General features: G+C 30.5%; 3 protein-coding genes across 3 annotated transcripts; 2 read left to right on the forward strand and 1 right to left on the reverse strand.

Annotated features, from left to right (window-relative positions):
- The first annotated feature begins 1,652 nt into the window (after positions 1-1,652).
- On the forward strand, positions 1,653-3,839 carry LOC111300719 (uncharacterized). Its single transcript, XM_022896335.2, has 2 exons — positions 1,653-1,814; positions 2,385-3,839. Exon 2 carries the CDS (start codon positions 2,392-2,394, stop codon positions 3,466-3,468), a length of 1,077 nt encoding a protein of 358 aa, XP_022752070.1. The 5' UTR covers positions 1,653-1,814; positions 2,385-2,391; the 3' UTR covers positions 3,469-3,839.
- A 2,343-nt stretch (positions 3,840-6,182) lies between these two features.
- Positions 6,183-8,189, reverse strand: LOC111300720 (peroxidase 73-like). Its single transcript, XM_022896336.2, has 4 exons — positions 7,823-8,189; positions 7,510-7,710; positions 7,199-7,364; positions 6,183-6,853 (listed from the first exon to the last, which is right to left on the reverse strand). The coding sequence occupies exons 1-4, from the start codon at positions 8,039-8,041 to the stop codon at positions 6,447-6,449; spliced, it is 993 nt and encodes a 330-aa protein (XP_022752071.1). The 5' UTR covers positions 8,042-8,189; the 3' UTR covers positions 6,183-6,446.
- An 11,494-nt stretch (positions 8,190-19,683) lies between these two features.
- Positions 19,684-22,718, forward strand: LOC111301049 (uncharacterized). The gene is made up of 3 exons (XM_022896563.2): positions 19,684-20,354; positions 21,680-21,932; positions 22,016-22,718. The coding sequence occupies exons 2-3, from the start codon at positions 21,852-21,854 to the stop codon at positions 22,556-22,558; spliced, it is 624 nt and encodes a 207-aa protein (XP_022752298.2). The 5' UTR covers positions 19,684-20,354; positions 21,680-21,851; the 3' UTR covers positions 22,559-22,718.
- Positions 22,719-22,772: the final 54 nt, after the last annotated feature.

Genomic DNA, 22,772 nt, shown 5'->3' on the forward strand with positions numbered 1-22,772 from the left:
AATAAATTTTAAAATAAAATTAAAGTAAATAATAAAAATATAATTTTATTAATATTATTATAAACAAATAATAAACAAACAAATTTTAAATAAATTTATTCACGAATATAAACGAATCAAATATACATTTATTCGTATTTAATTTATTTAATAAATAAATATAAAAATATTATCTAAAATTATTTGTTAAGCTTAATAAACGAATATAAATAAATAAAAATTGAATATATTCACAAATATTTCGTCGAAAGTTATATTCATTTGCATCTCTAATCAAATATTATTATTAAAAATAACATTTAAATTCTTAACAAAATTTTAATTAATCAAATAAAAATAGTAGGATAAACATAATATATATTATTATTACAATATATGTAAAGGGTAAATGAAGTTGTGAAGGAACTTTAGAAGGATTACTTTAAACAAATTTTAACTCGAAGCTTGAAAGTTGAAGTGTAAATAATTCTCCAAGTATTTGGGCCTTCTATTCAAAGTTAATAGGCCCAAAAAAAGGAGGAAGATGGACCTTTGCAAATGAGCTAATCCAAACGCTTCAGGGCTGATAGTATGTTTGGGCTAAGGCCTGTTAACAATTTAAAAGGGAGGTAAAGATACCAAGGGCTCTAACTTAGGATTGAACCATAATTGCCCTAGAAATCAAAGTTGGATGCCAATAATCACAAATAAAATTCACCAATTATAATTTAAAATTATATGAGATTTATTAAATCTTTATATAGAATTTATATTTATAAGTAGTAAATTATATATATTGTATTAAATGTCATTATTTAAGTTGTTTATATGAATAAATTAAGGTGGTATTTGATAAATTGAACAAATTTGTCACTAAAAATAAAGCATAAAAAATTTAAGATTTAATTTATGATAAAATAATTTGATATTTTATTAAAAATTAAATGTTAAGTAAATTTTTTATTAATCTTTTATACAAATGAGATGTAATTTTATAATTATTTTCAATTGAAAATTTTTAAAAAAGAATAAATTGTTAAAAGAAAAGAATATGAAATTAATACCATTAAATTATATTTTTAAATAAAATTAACTTAATATATTAAATAGTTAAAAATTATTTAATATTTTTTACACTTTTCATTAAAAAATTTTAATTAAATAAATTTTAAAAATAATTTATCGATCCCATTGAAAATATAAAACTATCATTGATGCTGTTCTCTTACCAAACACAACTCACAACGTTGGGAATCCACGTCATATCAACAAATTTAACAATCACGTTATTTAATCAAAGATTACTCCAGCATTTTAATAGTAAAACATTGATAAAGTTTGTGATTAAATTAATATTATTAAATTAAAGTAATATAAAAATTAAAATTATATAAATTATATTATACAAAATTTTCGTAAAGTTTAAAAATTTTTGACATAATTTGATTCAAATTTTTTTTTTATTTTACTTTTTCCTGGAAGCAGCATAAAAATAGCATTTTTTTTTTGGAGGTACACCATTTTGGTGGGCGTTAGACTGAAAAAAAAAAAATCGTAAAGTATGCAGAAACTCACACGTTGATTGGACGATCCGAGCATACAACGACAAAAAAGGTTACCAGCTTAGCAGTTTACAGTTGTTTAAAAAACGCATGTGTTTCTTTGACCATGATGACTCCAAAAGAAGCTTCGAAAAAACCGAGTCTTGCTTGCTGCTTGCCCTAATCGCTGTTCTTTCTACTGTGAAGTTTCTATTGGAACAATAATGTTTAAATTTTTTTGCTGTAAATTTAGTTCAACTCAACTGAGTTCAGTTACGTAGTTCGTTAATTCAGGTGGGTTTTGCTTTATTTCTATTTTAGTATCTTCTGTTTATTACATTTGCTGTTTTACTGTCTGGGTTTTTTTTTTTCTTTTTTTTTTGGTTTTGTTGGGTTTTATGAATAAAGCTGAAATTTTTACTGTATGGAATTAGTTCATGTCTTATTTTAAGTTTTTTTTTTTTGTTTAATTTGAGATTGGTAGGTTTAGATTTTGTGAACTTGTTGTTCCGGGGTTCTCTTTGATTTGTGGTTTTTGATTGATTTATGAGTTAAATGAAGTTAATTTATTGTTTAGTGTGGTTTCTATCTGGGTTGTTTTTTTCTTCTTTTTTGAATAAATGGTATTTCATTAATCCCAAGAAGCAGGAAACCTGCTACCAGTCAACAAATCATATATGGTTTTTTTTTTATTATTATTTTTTTAATTTTAGTAACTTTCTGTAATTTCAGTAGGAACTGTTCGACTTTGATCATCCTGTTAACTTGCTATGTTGATAGTGGACTTTTGGGTTTTGGTGATTTTGATTGAGAATTAAGTTGATTTTATCTGAATATTGATATTTTTTTTTGCTGAAATTTTAGATTTTGGATGATAGTGACGAACTTGGAAACTGAAATGCCGGGTGGTCGGCATTTTTCTCGAGTAGATACTTTAGAGCTGAAATCTCAGATTGAAAGGAAGATTGGGCGTCTAAAAGCGGAGAAGTACTTCAATCTGCTCACTGGATTTTTAAGCCTTAAGATTAGCAAACCTGAGTTTGATAGACTCTGCATTGGTGCAATAGGGAGAGAAAATGTTCGTCTTCACAATCATCTCCTCAGATCAATTATTAGAAATGCTTCACTTTCAAAGACTCCTCCATCAAGAGAGAACAAATTGGAAGGTTCTTTAAGTGTTAAATTGGCAAATGGGTATCAAAGAAGTAATCTTCAGTCACTGTGCAAAGACATTCCTCAATCCCCTCGTAAAGGCAGGACCCCAAATCTTCGTGATCACAAGTTCAGGGACCGTCTAAGTCCTTTAGGGCCTCATGCGAAGAGCCATGGTACAGCTTGTGAAGATGCACTTCCTAAAGTTCAAGAACAGCAGAGTACTACTGAGTTGCTTTCATTGGGTAGCAGGCCGCCTGGCTCTGTGGAGGATGGAGAAGAGGTTGATCAAGCTGCAGGAAGTCCAAGCATTCACAGTAGGAGTCCTGTTAGAGCTCCACTCGGCATCTCTTTGAATGCTAAAGGAATGCAAAAAGTACCATGGAATGGATTGGCATCTGCTTCTGAGACTTGTCAGTGTAGAGGTGAACTTCCTGATAGCAGTTCTTTGAGGAAGAGGTTGGAACAGAAGTTGGAGAATGAGGGATTAAACATCTCAGTAGATTGTATCAATTTGTTGAACGATAGTCTCGATGTTTTCATGAAGAGATTGATAAAACCCTGTTTGGAACTGGCTGGTTCAAAGAATGGACAAAATCTTATTGACCAATGTCATAATTGGTCCATGGCCTCTTTGAATGGGATGCAGCCTGTGAGATATACCCAAAAACAAAGTGGGTCCATTTCTGCATCAATGTTAGACTTCCGGGTTGCGATGGAGCTAAATCCCCTGATTCTTGGAGTAGACTGGCCAACACAACTCGAGAAGGTATGCCTGCTTGCTTCAGAAGATTGAACCGTAACAGATTGGCCCGATTATTTGGGTTGGAGCAGGTTCCAGCCAGAGCAATTTTGAGATATTTCAATTATAAAGTCCACTCTAACATTGATCTTGATCATACCATTTTTATAGAACAGATGAAGTAAATAAGTATAAAGGCTACATGAGTTTTGGATCAAGCTGATTAGATTGTATATAGGTCATGGCTTGGATTTATCATGGACGTGTGTGACATCTTGACATGGTGAAGTCCAACCATATTGACACTTTGTGAGAATCTACCTTTTACAAATAGGTTAAGCAACTATCCCCTTAATATCTATTGTTTTTTGTTGCTTTAGTAAACACTTATTTTTAAATAATATAGTGCATCTTTGAGTTTCCAAGCCTGCTATTGTTGAATTTGTCATGTGAGCTTTAATCATCTATTTTTTTTTTCCCTCTGATATAGCCTATCATTTTCTTATATTAATTTATCCTTCTGTTTGTCTGTTTACTCCTTGCCACCATAAACTCATTTACTGTAGTGGCTTTTGGATGCTAGTTGGCAACAAATTTATTTCATTCCTTCTATATCGAAATCAGAGCATTAGAATGCAAAAATTATTCTTTTGAAGGGCGCTGTAGGATTTACATGAGATTGGATGCTTTTCACTCATCTTATTTCCTTCTCCTTACCCTTTTATCTGCAACTGTTTTGAATCATATGATTGTGAAAGTTTGTCATTCTTACCTTGATAGATCAGTCTGTTCTCCTTTCCATGGCTTGAGAGTGTTGAATTTGAACCTTTGGTCTTTTCCGGATTTTTTTAGTTAGGTAATTTGGGCACATAGGTCAAAAAATAGAGGACATGCTTTTATAGAAGCCATTTGTTTTATAATTGTGCACATGTAGAATGAAGAAACAAAATGTCGGTGGTGGAATTTTGCTGGTTGAACTTAAGGCTGCTATCTGATACAAGATGGTGTAATGGAATCTGATTCATTCATGCATTTCATATGTCTAGCCCTGCTCTTCTTATATTTCCCTCACTGTTTTCTTTTTCATATCTTGGATTAGTTGGCAACTTGGCATTTAAACTCTAATACCGGTGCATCCAATAGGCATCATTTATCTATCATTGATATAAGAAGTCACTACTATTGCATTCAATAGTTCGTATTTGTGATGACAAATGCAAAATTATTTCTCAAATTCTTAAGGGTGACTTGATACAGAATGTTAGAATGACTAACGTTCAATGTCATGATGATGTAAGGTGGACTCGTTCCCAGTCAAAAAATAGCCGGTTGAACTTGTTTTTAGTACAAATCATTTATGAAACTTCTGACTTCAGTTTGACAAATAAAAGGAGTTGAGCCAGTCTCTTACCTTCTTTCAGAATCATAATGTGTGTTTCAAGAAAGTTTTTTGAGTTCATAAAGAACCCTGGCATTTGCTGGAGGACCTCTGGTTTTTGTTTTGGGGACGTATGGTGCTCTGAGTTTGTTGGTTAGACAATGGGCTTTAAATATCAATTCAAACATATTAAGTAAACAGCACCTCTCAATCAAAGTAAGCCTGTTTTTATTCATGTAATTAGGTTTATTGGATGATACGGAGCAACTTCTTTAGTTGGTTTCACAGCAATTACTCGATTGCAAATAGTTTGTTATGCAGGCTGCGTCTTAATTCTATGGCCCATTCTACTTTCCCATACGGAAAGTACAAGAAAAAGTAGTCTAAATCTATCTATTCTTGCTTCTTGGTTTTTCTCATTTAAGAAAAAGAAAGGCTTGTGTTGGAAATTGTGGAAATTATGTTGGAAAACGTGTAAGAAAAATCGGTCTGGGCATTCTTGTAAATAAATGGGATGAGAATCATAAAACCAAGGGAAGATGGATGAGTGATAAGTTCTTCAGTCTTCAATCTTGAGTGTACTTGTTCATTCAAAGGATCAAAAACTCAGTGCTGACTGTGATGTTTGGGACTACAAAAGTGAAAGGAAGAGGAAGGAGCAAGAACCAGGAATGCAAGGAACATTATCCTTTGGCAAAGTAAAATACAATGGCAGATTTTAATTTCTTGCAATTTGAAGCCAAACATTTATCACGGGCATCTGAGATGGGGTTCACATCTACCAAATAGATCGATGAGAGGGAAAGCAACATGACCTCGTCAATTCCCCAGGCATACGCCAGACAAGCATCACAATCTCATAAATTTTTCTCGGAAATCAATCAATGATGAACTACTATTGAAGAAAACATAAAAGATAAATGGTAAATTATTGAAGCCAGATCAGGTTGACATTAAAGTTTGGCATACACCAGACAAGTATCACAATCTCATAAATTTTTCTTGGAAATGAATCAATGATGAAATATGAAGAAAACATAAAAGATAACGGCAAATTACTGAAGCCAGATCAGGTTGTCAATAAGGTTTTGATTTTAGTTCAATTATGATTAGTTCTTCAAGTCTTCTCGAGTTTTTTAACCTTTTCTTTTTACAAGTATATTTTATTGATATAAGATTTCATAACCTTTAATCTTTACTTAGTTGAAGGGTGTCCTCGGCGTTGTGTACAAACCATTCAAAAGAGATCCATTTGGGGAGACTATCGGCTTCCTATAACAAAGACAATTTGCGGGCCATTTTGCCTTTTACTTCTTCTGTCTAGGCTTCATTAGCTGAAATGGTCAGAATTCGGAAACCCACCCCTAAAGAATCAAGAAAAGTTGACAGGTACATCAAAACCGAACATTTATTTTACATCTAAAACAGGCTCAAACAACGTTTGCTGTCTCTGTCACTTTTATTTATTTGACTTTTATGATCCTATCCAATCCTCCTTTCCCATGCAATATTAATAATAATAATAAAAAAAAAACCACATTCTCTTAACTTATTACAACACCAAGTAATCTTGCTAGAAACTAAACAAACCATGTTTCAAAACCTGACTTTGTCCAGCAAAAGTTCAGCTTCCAGAATCTCTAGGAAACTTTTCTCAGTTAAAGGCATCGCAGTTTGTTCGAATGTTCCCGTTCTTCCCAGTCTTGACACCTACCCGGCCCAGCTTAGTAATGGCAGTGATAAAGGCTTGGTTAAATGCTTGTGAGTTGGCGGCCCAGGCGTTTACAGTAGGCTTAGACCTTGGGTCAATGAATAAAACCTGGTCGGAGGTGAAGAGACCCTGGCCTTTCTGCAGGTTCTGGTAGTAGACATTGTCAAATATCCTAGGTGTGTTGGGGTCCATGTTGATGGCTATCCTGGGGTCCACATTCCTGGGGCACATTTGCTGAAGTTGGGTTGCATAGGCTTGGTTCAGTGTAGGGTCCACTACATTTTGAAGGCTGAAATTGTATATTCTGTTCGCAAATTTGCCGCAATGAGAGAATCCAACGGTGTGCGCAGCTGTAAAATTTAAACAACAAAGGTCATTTAGTAAAAGCCAGAATCAATGCCTATGTATGTTTTTTAAATATGAAAAAACTCATGCTTATGTTAGAAAGCTGACATTCACGTTGCAATCATATATACTATCTTAACGTCTATATGATTCATGATTTAACGTCCAATTTTAGGACAGGACACACTCAAATCTTACTTTATTGTTTTTATAATCTATGTAACTGATGCCAGCTAATATAAGATGCAAATTACATTAGATCCATTCACAAGGGACATAGTGGCCTGTCAGAGGGACCAGAGAGAAATCTTTTCAGGCTGTGATTGGTCGTTTAGTAAGGGAGGTAGTACCTGAAAGAGCAATCATGTCTGTTTGGGTGAGTCCATTTGCTGCAAACAGAGAATTGAGCTGATTCAAGTTGAAAGATGGTGGAGGCAGCTTTCCATTTACACTGGCAGCTGTGGAGCTTAACCCATCCAATCTCCCCAATTCAACAGCAAAAGATGGTCCACCAGACTGCAATTATCATCACATTTACCAATTTTTATTAGCAATATGACAAGCCATTTCTTCTTTAGATTCAATATACATATCTGTATTATGTGAGAAGCAAGGTGATATCAAAGAAAAAAAATGTGGGGTGAAAGGAAAGGGGACAAACCAGAGCAATAACATCCCGGGTTGCCATGGCCAAGATATCAGCACAAGAGACCTTGTTTTTGCAGCTTGGAACTGCATCAACTGCTTCTTTGGCTTTGATGACAGTATCAAATCCATCTCCAGCTAATGACAGGTTATCAGGGTGATCCTTTTCAGCTGTGTTGCCACCAGAGGATGCAATGATTACTGAAGCATCACAACCCTGTTAGTGAATCCAAAGAAACCAAAGATTAGAAAACAATAATTCACTCCAACATGAAAGGTAACAAATTTAACCAATATGGACAAAAGGTATCCTTCAAATTGTGCAAAACCTGAACAAAACAATCATGGAAGAAGAGACGGATAGTTGCAGGAACTGTGACAAAAGTTTGGCTGAATTTCTTGGTGACTGCAGCTCTAACAATGTTTTCTACATTGGGGCAAGTCTTAGCATAGTAATTTTGTCTTAGTTGAGCTGATGCCGAGTCAGGAAGCAAACAAAAACTAAGAGCAAGTGACAGCACAACTATAAGATTAATGAACTGACCCATTTGATCAAGATATTGAACAATGGCAGAACAGAGAGGGTGTAAAGATTTATATAGAGAGGAAAGGCTTGGAAAGATTAATGAAAAGATAAAAGCATAGGAAGAAGTTTCCAACTAGCCGCGAGCCAGTTGGATGAGAATCTTTTTTAGCAGCAAAGAAAAAGTATGTAATATTTTAATAATAGAGAGAGAGAGAGAGAGAGAGAGAGAGAGAGAGAGAGAGAGAGACATAGCCAAGTTTGAAAGAGAAGTTAAATGTTTCGTTTCGCTCTACTCTTGTTATCTCATATCCATTAAATTTTAAATTTTTTTATAATTTTATATTCAAAATTTATCTCTTCATCTCCGTCAATGGTTGCTTTATCACTGTTCTCATCGTCGCCCTGAAACTTGTTAGACTATTATCTTTGAATCCAGCCTGTAACCAAAATAAATTGAATCCATCCCAGATCGTGGTCCAAGAGAGAGTGGTCGTCGAGAGAGATAAGGTGGGGGCTGAAAAATGGAAACAACTAAATTCGTAGCATGCACGTTTAAGGCTAGTTTCTATGTGCTTCAAAGACTAGAAACAGTTAAGATTCCGAGCAAAACAAACCATTGCCTGCTTTGGAGATCTCTTTCTTTACTTTTTTTTTTCCTGTCGAATTTTTTCAGGCTTTGGATCATTGCAATATTTTATGAATATATTAGTCAAATAGATAGTATGATCATGGTTAGATTAGAACTAAGTTTAAAAAAGAAATATGAGCTGTAGGAAGAAGGGGTGCATCAAAAATGGGCCATGCTTTTTATAAAGAAATCACTGATTGATCATGCATTGTGAAAATGGCCCCGTCTAGCAGTTTGATTCTTCCTTGCTATAACGTGCAGAGTTTATAATTAAGCAATAGTACTTGAGAAAGTGACAAAAAAGGAAAAAAAAAAATAATAGGAATCATCAATCAGCTAAAAGTTCTTACTTTCTTTCTCCATGGTTTTCCATTTTAATTCATTGTTTTCAACTTTTCTTGATCAAACACATGTCGATCCAATATTATATTTACGCTCTAAACATGCAAAATGAAGAAAATATTACAAACACACTTTGCATCTTCAATTAAAAATACATCCAGCTGAAGAGTGAAAATTTTCAAGATCTGCAGCTTGGATTGTTCATCCAGCGCAGTTAAAACTAGTCACAGTCATGGATGCTACAAATGCTCAGAGACAAACCAAACAAAGAAGAAATCATTGCAGCACACCAATGAATGCATGTTTCTAATAATTAAAACAACGTGATCAACACATGTATTTTTCTTGGTTTTGGCTGTTATATCATACTTTCAGACAAATCCTGGCCCAGAATTATATATGATGAATTACACGGATATGATTGAAAAAAAGGAGTAGAATTGGAATATGATGGCTATAATTGGCTAGTCATCTATGTAACCTTTCTTTTCTTTTCTTACTTTTCTGTAAAAAGATTTTCTTTTCCTCCTTGGCCTAAAGCAAAACTTGTTTATAGCTTTATCCAGGGCAGCCCTTTGCTAGGTGTCACGTTCTTTTCTGACGCTGGGGTTAATTGTTTGCTTGAAAATTGAGGGAATTTTAAGATTCCATATATATATATAAAAGCAAACAAAATGTTTGGAGAAAAAAAATAGAAAATAAATTATACTTCAGTATCGTACACTTAACTTTTGATTTTGGAAGCCCACTTAATTCACGGGTATCAGGCTTACTCTGATATCAATAGTGAAAATTCGCATCCAATGAGATTTGTCTACTTCTGAAAATTTTATTATTTTATTTTATTAAATGTCTCACAAATATAATTTAAAATTTTTATACACAGCTAATGAAGGTGGACAAAAGTGGTGAGAGGTGAATATTTGGTACATTGGTATTCAGATTTAAATCTCTTCATGATTTTTTATTAATGCGTGATTTGTAAATTCGAAAAATCATTAAGTGAAAGTTCAATAAATTCGTAAATCTTAATTAAATTAACGAATTATTTTGACTTTGAAAATGGAATAACCTCCTCAACTCTTAAACTTTTTTGCATAAAAAATTATTTATATATATAAATACAAGATCTTCATAATATTTCAATGTACAATTATAACGTTACATTGAGTTATACAACCTTTACTAGCATATGAAAAGGAAAGTTCCCTTTGTCTCTTTTTTCTTTTCTTGTCTGCCATGTGATCTGCTCAAATAAAACCAAAATATAAATATAAAAAAAAATAAAAAAGAGGGAGAGGGGATAACATTTTTGCATGAAATTTGTTCATAAAAATTAAATGAAAAAATATAAATTAAGAAGATATATAATAAAATGAGGACAAATAAATTCAAGGTCACCATAACTGAAACTATCATATCAAATCACCTATTCTTTATCTCTTCCTTTGGCATTTTTCGTTTTGGGAAACATATAATAAGATTATAATTTTATTTTTTTTCTAAGCCACATTAAATTATATATATTATCCTTATGATCACATGCATCATGTAGAATTATGGGATAAAGGGAATTGAGCTGGCAAACGATCTTGTCAAAACAACCAAGTTAGACACGCATCAATTCATTATTGAAGGAAGAAAAAATTTGCCTACTCCTAGTTAAGAGTTGAGAAGAAAGAAATAGTCAAAAATACTTCAACATTTTCCAGGCAATTGTTCAAATTCCAAGCTATAGATGACTGGAGCAATCTTTTTTTTTTTTTCAACTTCAAAATTTAATGTCTAGACTTGAATTGATCAAAACCTTGACAAAAATGGTAGTATCATAAATCCTGAAAGATTTATTAGGAAATGGTCGGTTGAATTTGGACCGGGAACTTCCAACATAGCTTTTGGTTATTTATGGAGTTATCTAAATTAAAGGTCCACACTATAGCACTCACATGATATAAAGTAATTCAAGAAGAAACTTTCTTCCAACATATTAATGCTTCATTTGAATGATTAATGGAAAGAGATTTGATTGTATCACTATGTTATTTTATCATAGAATTTTATTTTTAATTGTATTATGGGATTAATTAAGTAATTTCTATTTGAAATTGTTCATCCATAGTGAAAGTTCAACTCTGCTGTCAAAATATGCCGCCTTAATTTTGCTGGACTGAAGGAATGTTCCTTTCAATTATGGGGTTCTTCATGGTATCCTGACAAAAAACAATTCTGACAGAAAAAAAAAAGTCGGTATAACCTGCTTCTCTTCACCTTACTGACTTGAGTTTATAAAAATTAATTAGGTTAAAACAGGCATCACTTCTTAGTCTTTACAGGTCATAGATCGTTTTCTCCAGTTACCCTTTATTCCACGAAAGTCAACCGAGGAAAGCAACCAAACCTGATGGTGATGATAGTGATTCTATAAAACCAACGTCTGGTCCGTTCAATTAACAAAGAATTATCACCCTCAACGTTGGATTCAAGTTTAGTCAGTGAATGTATGATCATCTATCTTAAATTATCGGATAAAGTACATATTGCTCTAACTTAAAAGATTAAACAATTTATCTTAAAATTTTTTGAAAAAAAAAAGAGATAGTGATTCTATAGTTATATTTATTTATAATTATCTCTTAAAATAAAAAATTTAATATTTAATCAATAGATCATATTATAATTGATGATATCGACAATCAACCGAGAAAAGCAACCAAGCTATACAGTGATACTGATTATATATATATAATTGAGTATTTCATAGATTGAATCTTAATTATTAAAATTAAAATTTAATATTTTATCAATCACACCACGGTTGGTGATGTTGATATTTTTGGAAGCTAAGCCTAGCGAGTCATAACCCAATACTACCAATTTGTACGACTTGGACACTGGAGGATTCACATACCTGCATGAGTTTGGGTAAGGTGACCAATTAGGCCTTCAAAATTATGAGAAATTGGGCTCTAGTTGGGCTTAGATTTTGAGACCAAAAGCCACCCATAAGCCCGATTAACATATTTATACAAATATTATTTTATTAAAAACATTATTTTTTATATATATTAGAATTTTGTCTTTTTTAAAACACTTCAAACTTTATTTTTGTTACATTTCAAATTAAATTTAAAATTTTTATTTAAACTATTGATATATAAAATATCAATATCATAAAAATATTTTTAAAATTTTAATATAATTAATAAAAAATTAGTGAACTATCATTTTGAATCAAATAGAAATTTTCATTTTAAAAGTTATATACAATTTTTTTATAAAGAAAATTATAAATATTAAAATTAAAACTCAAAATTTATTAAATATCATCACTTAAAAATAATTACATAAATCAATTAATTTAAACACCGAATTCAATTTATTTTTCTTTATAGGTTATTTTTTTTCTAAATTTTTCTTCTCCACATTACATGATTGCCACATCCATTTATCATAATCTACTTGAAAAATGGGTCCTGCAATCGAATCTAATATCCTATAAAAACAAAGGAAAATGTTAAATTGCACGAACAAACAGACTTTAAACAAGGAGAAGAATGTGTGGCTAAGGTGAACATGGCACAGAAAGGAATGGAAGGAGACAAAGTATCCAAAATGATAATATCTACCCCACTTGAAACAAACAAATGAATAAAGTTAAAATGAGAAATTTGAGTCCACATTTGTCCTCTCCTCAGGTCATGCTACTGTCCAAGCCACGTCATGCTGCATTTCCAAAACCCACTTAATAATAATAATTATTATTATATAAATTCAAATAAGTAGTTTAATTCTTGACCTGTATCCGTCGGCTTCAACTTGATTTGATCGGGTCAATTTTTTTTTTTTTTTGAAAATTAAATTTCAAGTTAAGTAGGGTTAGCTTTTAGGCAAAAATTATTAGGGTGGGGTTTTAAATAAATTCACTTTGACTCGATATATATATATAATATTTATTATTATTTATTTAATTATATATTTTATATTTACATTTTAAAAAATAATATTTTATTAATTTTAAGTTGAATTAAAATAATTATAATTTTATATAATATCAAGTTTAATTAAATTTAAATATAAAATAATATAAAAAATTTAAGTTAAATTTAATTAAATTTAAATATTAAAAATATAAAATCGAATTAAATTAGATCGAATTTGTGATGAAAAAAACTCGTTTCACCCCGACTTGTTATCATCTCTAAAAACTAACTTACATTGGGTTTTTTTCCTTTCCTTTTTGTCATTTTTGGCTATGCCAAAGTGTTGTTGTTGTTGTTGTTTTTTCTTTTTTTTTTTTTCATTTAATGCAACGAATCCTGTACGGATACTTCCTTTGACTACTAGGACTTTTTTTTTCCCATTCATTTGAAGTCATTGGTTCATGCAACAAATTTTCGTTGAAGTTGTCTTTTATAGCAAAACTGGATTCATCTTTTGAAACCATTTATGGGTCTGACTTAGTATTTATGAAATCAAAGCTTTCTTTTCAAACGGTTTGATGGACAAAATTATATCTTTTTATTAAAAGAAAAGGTGATCTTAAGCTTAACTTTCCCATTTAACCTAATTTTAAATTCATATAAAAATATTGTTATATATGAACTCAATTGGTTGAAGATCATCAGTTTATATGGCATAACTCCTGAAAGAAAAGACTGGGATTCATACATTTCTTCATGTGGAAGAAATTTTAACCAGTTTCCAAACAATCTCCTTGACTATGAAACAAAAACAAACAAAATAAGAGAATCTAAATCTAGAATCTATATACATGCATAGAGAAATGAAATAATTATAGGAACTTCATCAAACAAACATTATATCATGCATGTAGCTCCATTAGTGGAGGAAGTTAGGTATATATATCTATCACCAAGTCTCAAGACAACACTACTTCAAGTACACATGATTAAATCTATAAATCTAATATGTCATCAATGGTAGACATATCTTAGCACAATTACCTGTTCATGACAAGCTAGTCTCACCACAAATACTCTAATAAATATCAACTTTCTCTTTTTAATATGTTTATTAGATTATAATAATTTCGAGTTATATAATGAATGTAATTTTCTTGTCTCATAAATTTTATATTTTATTCTAAGATTTTATAATTAAAACTTTTAAATTGAAATTTTAAATTTTAATTGTTTGTGGAGAGTCATACTCAACTTATAAGATATTATTTATTTTAATTTAAAAATCTCATGATTTTATTTTACAAACAGTACTTTCATAAGTTTGAGTTTAAATACTTATTTATATATCATATTAGATTTTCAGAATCGACTAAATACTTAATTTATAATTAAACGTTTAGATGGTTACTCAATTCAAGACTAAACGTTTTTATTTTATATGAATAAACACTAAACGTTATCAAATTGTAACAATATAAGATTTTTTCTAACATAATTGAGAAAGTGTATTACAAGCATTGTCAACTCAAGTAAAATATTGAATTACATAACACACATGTCATTTTTGCTGATGTGGTAAGTCAATGGTATTTTTTTTTTGTTGATGTGACATTATTCTTGTCCACATATTCAAGATAATAAAATATTAATTTAAATTATAATTTTAAAAAATTAATTTAATTAATTAACTTCTAAAAAAATTTTATCTCTCAATCTTTTTCTCATGTTGCCTTTTTTAGAAACTTTTCTACCAGTCAACAATTTTACTTTCTTGCTTGTTTCCCATAGAGAAATCACAATTAATTTTCAATGTATTTCTCTTTTTTCTTTTTTTAAGTTTTCAAATCAACAAAAATTTATTGAAGCCCAAACATTACAAATCTCATTCATAGCAATTAGATTTGTAAAACCATAAGGGTTTAACCTTGAAATAGAATCATAAAGTTTTGAATCAGCAAAGATTCCTTTCGTCTTTATCCATGGCAAAGTTAGGGTTTTTTTTTTAAGGTAAGATTTTTTTTAATCAAAACTCTAAAATAGAAAAATTATGGAAATGGCTTTTGGTTTTGAATATTGAACATTATCTATTGAGAAATCAAAGTTTTGGGTGTGTTTAGTTGTAGAAAAAATTTTTAAATTTTGCTTGGATTTTCTTCTGAAAGTCTGTAAAAAGGAATATGAGATTATATTCTTGAGATGTTGGCTCCAATTACTCTAGAATCTTTTGCTCGTGGGTTTTGCTTTTCAGTTAAGTTTTTTAGGTATATTTGGCATTAGTTTTTTTTTTTTTAAAATTAAGTTTAGATTTTGATTGTTACTTGAAATTACATATTGATTTTGATCATTGATTAAAATTGTATCTGGGTTTTGATTGTTCATTGAATTATATCATTTTAGTATTTTTTGCGGTGTTATAAACTCTTTTTGTTAACAAAAAACACAAATAAAACCACGGTATCATATTATATTATATGTTAGGATTCTAGAGATGACTCTCACCGTATAACACTTAACTTATTTTAGTATAAAATTGAGGTGTCACAAATTTTCTCTATTAAAACTTGATGTCTTAGTCAAGCCCAACATAAAATACAGACAGAATCATAAAATTAGGATCACACTAGACATTGAGATTCTAAAGATGATTGTTACTGTGTAATATTTAACTCTTATTTGATTGGTAAACGCGTTGATACCATTTGTGGATACCTACATTAAATGTGTGAGATATTATCAACTTTAGCTTAAAAATCTTACGATTTTATTTCACAAAAAATGTTTCACAAATTTAGGTTTAATTCTTTACTTATGTATCATAACAAATTTTTAAATTTTTTCTATATGAAATAGGAATATCACATTGTTCGTGCAGATGCTTTTTGAAAGAATGTAAATAATTGTATATAAAAAATTATAATTAAAAATAAAAAAATTATAAAATTAAGATTTTAATTGTAATTTTATTAAATATTATCTTTTAATCATGATTATAGGTATCAAATAAATTTTTTTCTCTATCAATAGCTTAGAATTACATAGATTATATAGTGACACAATACGAATAAAAAATATAAAAATAATACGGGTTAAAATTTTAAAAAAATTATAAATAAATTTAATAAAATTAAAATTTTATATCGTTATGAAACTATGGTAAAAAATTTTCAAATAAAATAAAATATAAATATAATATTTTATACTATATAATAATACAAATTATCATCTTTACGTGGAGTAATGCCCTCGACATGTTCCAAGTAGAAGTTGCTGTTAATGGAATTAAAAAAAAAAAAAAGTGAGCATGGCGTGTTGTTCCACTGACTTACATTGCATAATTTTAATTTTCTATCCAAAATCTTGTTTGGAAAGCATTAAAATAATGGTTAGATTCTGATCATTCCACCATCATTCATCATTATCGTTCTTAATATTTTAATGACTAATAAATTTTGATTGATTAATACTTTAATTTTTACCTTTGTACTTACTCGTGATTATGAAAGTAAAACCAATAATTTATTCATGTTTCCCAAACATAGATGATCGTGACTCTTTGATCTTCTCAATAGCTAACTGATAAAACATTATTCTTTTTTTTTTTTAATGTCATGACATAGTCACGTCTCTTATGAAATGTTAAATCAAAGACTTTGGACTCATGATCCAATGAGTTATTATTACGAGAGAATAATTTAATTTGTTAACTTTTTTTTTTTACAATATTTTAAAACTATACTTGGTATAGCTTTCTATATAAAATTTATATAGCAATTTGAATTTAAAATTTAATATAGTTTGTTGATACAATAATTTATATAAATAATAAATTTAAAATTTTAGTATCCATTAAAAAATTAATGCAATTTAGATTGCAAGGAAAGGGATAAAAGAATTAAAAATATAATAAGCCGAATAGTCTGAATAAACATTTAAATTTGCATGATTTATGAATGCTGTCATTTGGTTTTATCTCCCATATATATTTGGATTTGGTATTTAACACATTGATCAAATTTCATTTTATAATCTAAAATATATATATAAAAAATAAAATTTTACAATCTCAAATATAAAAAAAATTTCCTCTATCCGTATCTATTTTTCTTGCATTGATTTTTATGGAGTTTAAAAAAAATTGATTTTAATATATTTAATATTAAAATTAAATTTTTATAAAATTAGAATGTTATAATTTTTAATATCAAAAAATTAAAAAATAAAAAAGTAAGATTTTTATATGTTTAAAAAAGAAAATAAAATATAATTTTGAGACATCTTAAAAAAGAAATGAGATAGAGGAAGTAAATAAATCAAATTTTGGTTCAGATTACAGGTTTAGATGCAAGCTAGTGAAATTAGAAGCAAATGAGAAAAAAGAACAAGTTTTGTCCCGTAAAGACATATCCTTAATTAGAAAATGTGGTAGTGGGAAAGCCATTTGAGATCAGTGCTTTGCCACTACATCTTGGTTATATGTGTATTTATCCGACGACATGGGGTCATTAGACAAACTCCGTTTCTCACGTTTTGTGACTTCGGCTTTCCCCTTAATTTCACTGTCATCAAATCAAACGGTGTAACGCCCAATCTCATATTAAAAGAATTTATAAATATAGTATGATATATATATATTTAAATCAAAATTAATGAGATATTTTTTGTAAGATAAAATTATAAAACTTTCGAATAAAAATAAATGATATTTCATAAATTGGATATAAATCTTTACAAATGCTATCAGAACATTCATCAATCGGTAAAAATTAAGTATTATATCGTAAAAATCACTTAATGCTATATGATGAGATATCTCAAATTCAAATGATATCAAAATTATCACCAGTCAATAAAAATTAAATATTACATTATGAGAGTCATTAAATGTTATACAGTAAAATATCTCTGATCTTTTATTGAAAGAATATATTGATATAGAATGATATATATATATACACGTAAAAATTTAAATTTAAATTAATGAGATATTTTTTATGAAACAAAATAATTAAAACAAATAATATCTTGTATAGATACGAATCTCCACAATCGGAATGTAAGAATAAAAGAAAACACTAAACGTTTGTAGTCTATGTTTTATATTTGTAGCAAGATTTTGTCATCTGCGTAAGCATCAGAGTGATCAAATTGATGTTAGTTAAAGTACCCCTGGTTAAACTCAAGAATATCTACATTTTTTTTTTTCAAAAATGCTTGTATTCTTTGAATCAATAATGATCTTCCCTCTTTTTTCTCTTTGAAAAAATCTCTTGAAAACCCCAAAATTTCTAGCTACTTTAAGCTTTTCCAGACAGCAGATGACACATTGAATTGTTGAATCCTGGAAAGATGATTTTGGTGTTGTGACTCAAATTTTGATGTGTGGAAAGCTCAAAGATCCAGGGAGGACATCCAGGAAACAGAAATGGCAGTAATCAGATTCCTCAATATCATGTTTTGAAATCCTGTAACACAAATTGGTGGGGTTTGGGTGAGGGGGGAAACTAAAAAGGAAAATAAAATAGCTTGTACCCTTCTCTCCTCACTAACTTCTGTAGCACTGATACTGTGAAAACCCGAAAATTTTGACATTTTCTGTTGTTTTCTTTGCTTTTTCTTCTCTTCTTTAATGTATATGAGTACTGTACCTAACAGTGATTAATTGTTTCTAAATTTCCTTTTCAAGGTGGGACCAAATGGCAACCCAGGCCTATCACCTGGCCCCCTCCCCGCTCTTTGTTCAGACTTTTCAGCAGCCCCAATGGACCCACCGCCCCATACGGTTGCTCCTCCCCTCACCGGCAACGCGTGCTTCCATGTCACTCTCTCGAATTTTTTTATTTTCTTTTTTTTTTTTATTAAATCCCAACTTTCTTGTAATGCATAATTCATTATCATATTCTACAACTCTGAGAGCCCAGCATGCATGTGATGATGTGATTTTTTTTCCTTCTCATGACAAGAATGGGCGACATGGATTTTTATTTTTAGTTACATTTTAAAGTTTTTTATTTTTTATTTTTTTAATTCTACTGTTTTGATTATTCCTGAAAACCAAATCCATTTATCTTCGTTTATATGGTCCTGGATGAATCCCCCTCCAGTATATACTATGTACAGCTATATTTTATGTTCTATATATCCCATAGAGTATAGACCTGCATATGCCATAAAAATTATTATTATAAAGATTTATACAAGTACATTTAATGTGTACCATTTCTTTTCCTTTTTTTTGGTTGTTGAGAATATAGGGGTCCACTTATCTGGACCGTCGATTCTTGATTGATTTCCCAACAACCCTCCCTCACATGGGTAATCAACGGCTATAATCATTGTGTTGAGGTCTTCTTTGGTGTGGGGGTGAAACCGAATCTAACAACTCAGATCCAATGATCCCCAATCTTTATTTATACTACCACATTGTACAGATAAAATCCATCATCTTTCTTTCAATGCCTCACCAGTTCTTCAACTAATATAATCATTATCAAATAGAATATATTCAAGATTTGCCTTTGCATATTTTTCCATTTGGGATATCTATATATCTGATATATTTATATATAAATCAGAAATCAAGATCTTTTAAGTTTGTGCAGTGTTGGATTTTAGATCCTGTGGCCAGTCTTTAACTTTTGGGATAGTTTTTGAATAGGGTAAACCCCCCCGCCCCCAACTTATCGTACGGCAGGGATGTAATTGTCGGGGGACCAGGAGATGCCACCTTCGGCTCCTTCATATCAATTTCCACTAACATTAAAATGGAAAACATTAAATTTTTTATTTATATAATTGAGAGAAAACTGTTACCAGGGATATGGAATTCTTGGGTGCATGTGATTCACCTTAACAAGCTAAGCTGTTCTTTTTTATGATTTTCTGGACAAAGTAGTGGTAGGGTTAGGCCTTGTGATCTTCAAATCCAATTATAGAAATGTAGATATCCTGAATTATATATATCTAAGCAAATACATGTTTGAGTATTTTTATATCTAATATTATATAACTTGCATTGCTGGACCTGTCTGAGGCATCTCTTCCACAAAACTTGAATGTCATTGGCTAAGGGACTGGGATTTGTTTGGCATGCCTCAAAACACCCAGATGCACCAGCACATTGGTTTCTGTACTGTGAAAGAGAGAGAATCTTAATTCTTCTTCCTCAGCTTTTTTATATGTAGTTTATTTGAAAGTTCTGTGCACTATATACTGGTGAGGAATGTGAGGACAAGGTCATCTTCTTTCTCTGTCAAAGCAAGCTGTGGCTCAAGTTGAGCTTCAGGAGGAGTTATATAGCTTTTTTTTTTTTCGCCTTTTCTGATCTTTTTCCTTTGCAAAACACAGTTCCCTTTTCTTGTGCTCTTTCGTTTCTTCTCCAACCGGTTGGTAACGTAAAGCTGTGATCTTCTTAATCGCTATAGCTCTTGAAGAATCTCTAACAGGTCAGAATATGGTCTTTCTTACCATCCTTTTTCTTTTCTCAAGCATGAATCCATTTCAAGGAGAGAATAAGGAGATAAAAATACAGTTTGATTTTGATATTAGGGAATTTGTTTAGATGTTCACTTGTCTTCCATAAATGCATTTGGTTTTTTTTTTTTTTTTTTCAATCTTTTGAAATCTAACAGGTTCATTGATCTCAAAAGAATTCTTCAAGAATTTCCTTTCAACATGATACAATGATCCTATTATTACACACAATTACCGCCTTTCATGTTTGCATGATTTTTTCCTTCTTAAGGAATGAATTTTCAGATTAATGATGATCCTTTTCATAAATTTTCTGATTACTGATGATCCTTTTCTCTTCTCCAGTCTTACTAATCAAGTCTGCATATCCAAAACTTCTCATTTACTTTCATGGATGCTAGTGCAGTTTGATGTACATGTCAAATATATATATATATATATATATATATATCTCTGAAAGCTAGAATTCTTTGCTGGAATGAATATTTGGGCTTGAAAATTTTTAAAATCATAATAAAAATTCCTTTGAAAGTAATCTCTTGGTTTTCTGATAACCAATATATCCAAGTATATTTCTTAAATCCTGAGAGAAAAAACACTGACGTCCCTCACCATCTAAAATCCTTCTTATTTTTGTTCCACTCCTATTATTTAAGTTTGAATGCCATTGTTAGGTAATTATGTAACTATTTACTGATTTTAAAACTTTAATTTACAAGAGATCAGCATGTAAGACTGAATCTGAATGGTATTTCACTGTTAAGTAACCAGAAGATGCAATTAATTAGATGGAGGAAATTATAATTAAACATAATTATTGTTTTGTAAATGTAGTTATAAAATGGTTACAATTGGATATGATTGATAAATTCAGAATGTTTACCAGAAAAGAAGTATTGAAATATATATATATATATATATATATATATATATATATATATATATATAACCAGAGGAGAAAAAGATAAATACTGATTGATTTTGAAGTCATGGGTGTGGATCGTGTGGGAAAGATGTATTGGAGCCACATGTGATATGTATGCACCATAGATAATGCTGCATAATGGAAGATATTTTGTATGGAAGATTATCAGTGTGGCCCAAAAACATGTGAACAAGCGGACAAATTATACTAAAAGTAGTTGATGTTATCATACTTTCATATTAGTGTTGGAAACATTAATGCCCATCATCCCTTTTCTATTGTGAATAAAAACAATCCATCACCAATTAAGGATACTCAGCGTTTTTCTGATCTTTATTATTATTATTTTTGGCAATTTTGCTCATTTTACAGGTGGAATAGTGAAAGGTGATTGAGCATTGGAGTAGATATGTGATCTACTTTTTAAGCAAATTTATTGGAAAGAAAGGGATCAAATCCCAAATTCAACTCTTTTTATCCTTAGATATTCTTTTCTTGGGATAAGCCCATTTGCATATTGTACAAGAAACTACATTAAACTCCAATGGAGAAGCTTCTTAGGCCGTACGATAAGGAGTGTATGAGGATGGCAATGTTAAAACATGAAGAAACATTCAAAGAACAGGTATATATTTCTTAATGGTGTATTTGTCTTCATCTGTTATAGGTATTATTTGTTAATGTTCTAAGCTCGAATCAATGTTTCAGGTCTACGAGCTTCATCGTCTATATCGAATCCAGAAGAGATTGATGAAAAGCTTTGAAAGCGGCAGGCCTAATGGAAACTTTACCTCGAAGAATAATAGTCAGCTTGGGAATATGCATCGGAATTCAAGGAGACTTGACTTGGAACATCCGGCTGTTGAGGAATACAGTGTAGCAGAATCAGATCATGGTAACAGAATGTTAGAAGTCATAGATGAGAGCGAGATTGAGCTGACGTTAGGGCCCACAAGGTACATGCCGAGGAAGAAACATGGGACTCCCCCTCTAACTTCGGATTCTGGAGCAAGCTTCTCTTCTTCTTCCACTGAATCCAGTCATATGAACAGGACAAGTAGTTCCATGACCAAACAGACCAGAAGAGAAGAATTAAGTGAGCGTGAGCTGGGACTCCTCCAGGTCACTGACATGACATTGGGGTATCAAAATGGAAGTAAAAACAATATTGATCTTGAAGAACAATTGAGACAGGAGAGATTAAAACAGCCTCCTTGGCTTTTCCAAGTTCTAAGTATGAATATGACTTGAAAAAAAGAAAGAAAAAATCTTTCAAAATTGATATGATTAGATTTTAGACTGCTTCTTATGGACTAATTTTCGGTGATTGATCTTTGCGTGGAAGTTTCTGCTTAGTTCTTTTAGCAAAAATGGGTGATGGAGTCTTTTGTAAAGATCACTTATTTCCCTGACTTGCAAAACCCATTACCATACATATTGACTTGATATTTTGTTGAGCTCAGCT

Source organism: Durio zibethinus, chromosome 18 (genome assembly GCF_047325235.1).
Source record: "Durio zibethinus cultivar Kanyao isolate XHJ-2024 chromosome 18, ASM4732523v1, whole genome shotgun sequence".
Taxonomy (NCBI): domain Eukaryota; kingdom Viridiplantae; phylum Streptophyta; class Magnoliopsida; order Malvales; family Malvaceae; genus Durio; species Durio zibethinus.

Excerpts from the sequence above, each read along its gene's own strand:
- LOC111300719 (XM_022896335.2), top strand. The coding sequence starts at position 2,392 with ATGATAGTGACGAACTTGGAAACTGAAATGCCGGGTGGTCGGCATTTT.
- LOC111300720 (XM_022896336.2), bottom strand. The coding sequence starts at position 8,041 with ATGGGTCAGTTCATTAATCTTATAGTTGTGCTGTCACTTGCTCTTAGT. Across the intron at positions 7,711-7,822 it reads TCCATGATTGTTTTGTTCAG|GGTTGTGATGCTTCAGTAAT; the intron begins GTTTTGCACAAT and ends ATTCACTAACAG. Across the intron at positions 7,365-7,509 it reads CCCGGGATGTTATTGCTCTG|TCTGGTGGACCATCTTTTGC; the intron begins GTTTGTCCCCTT and ends TGATAATTGCAG.
- LOC111301049 (XM_022896563.2), top strand. The coding sequence starts at position 21,852 with ATGGAGAAGCTTCTTAGGCCGTACGATAAGGAGTGTATGAGGATGGCA. Across the intron at positions 21,933-22,015 it reads AAGAAACATTCAAAGAACAG|GTCTACGAGCTTCATCGTCT; the intron begins GTATATATTTCT and ends TCAATGTTTCAG.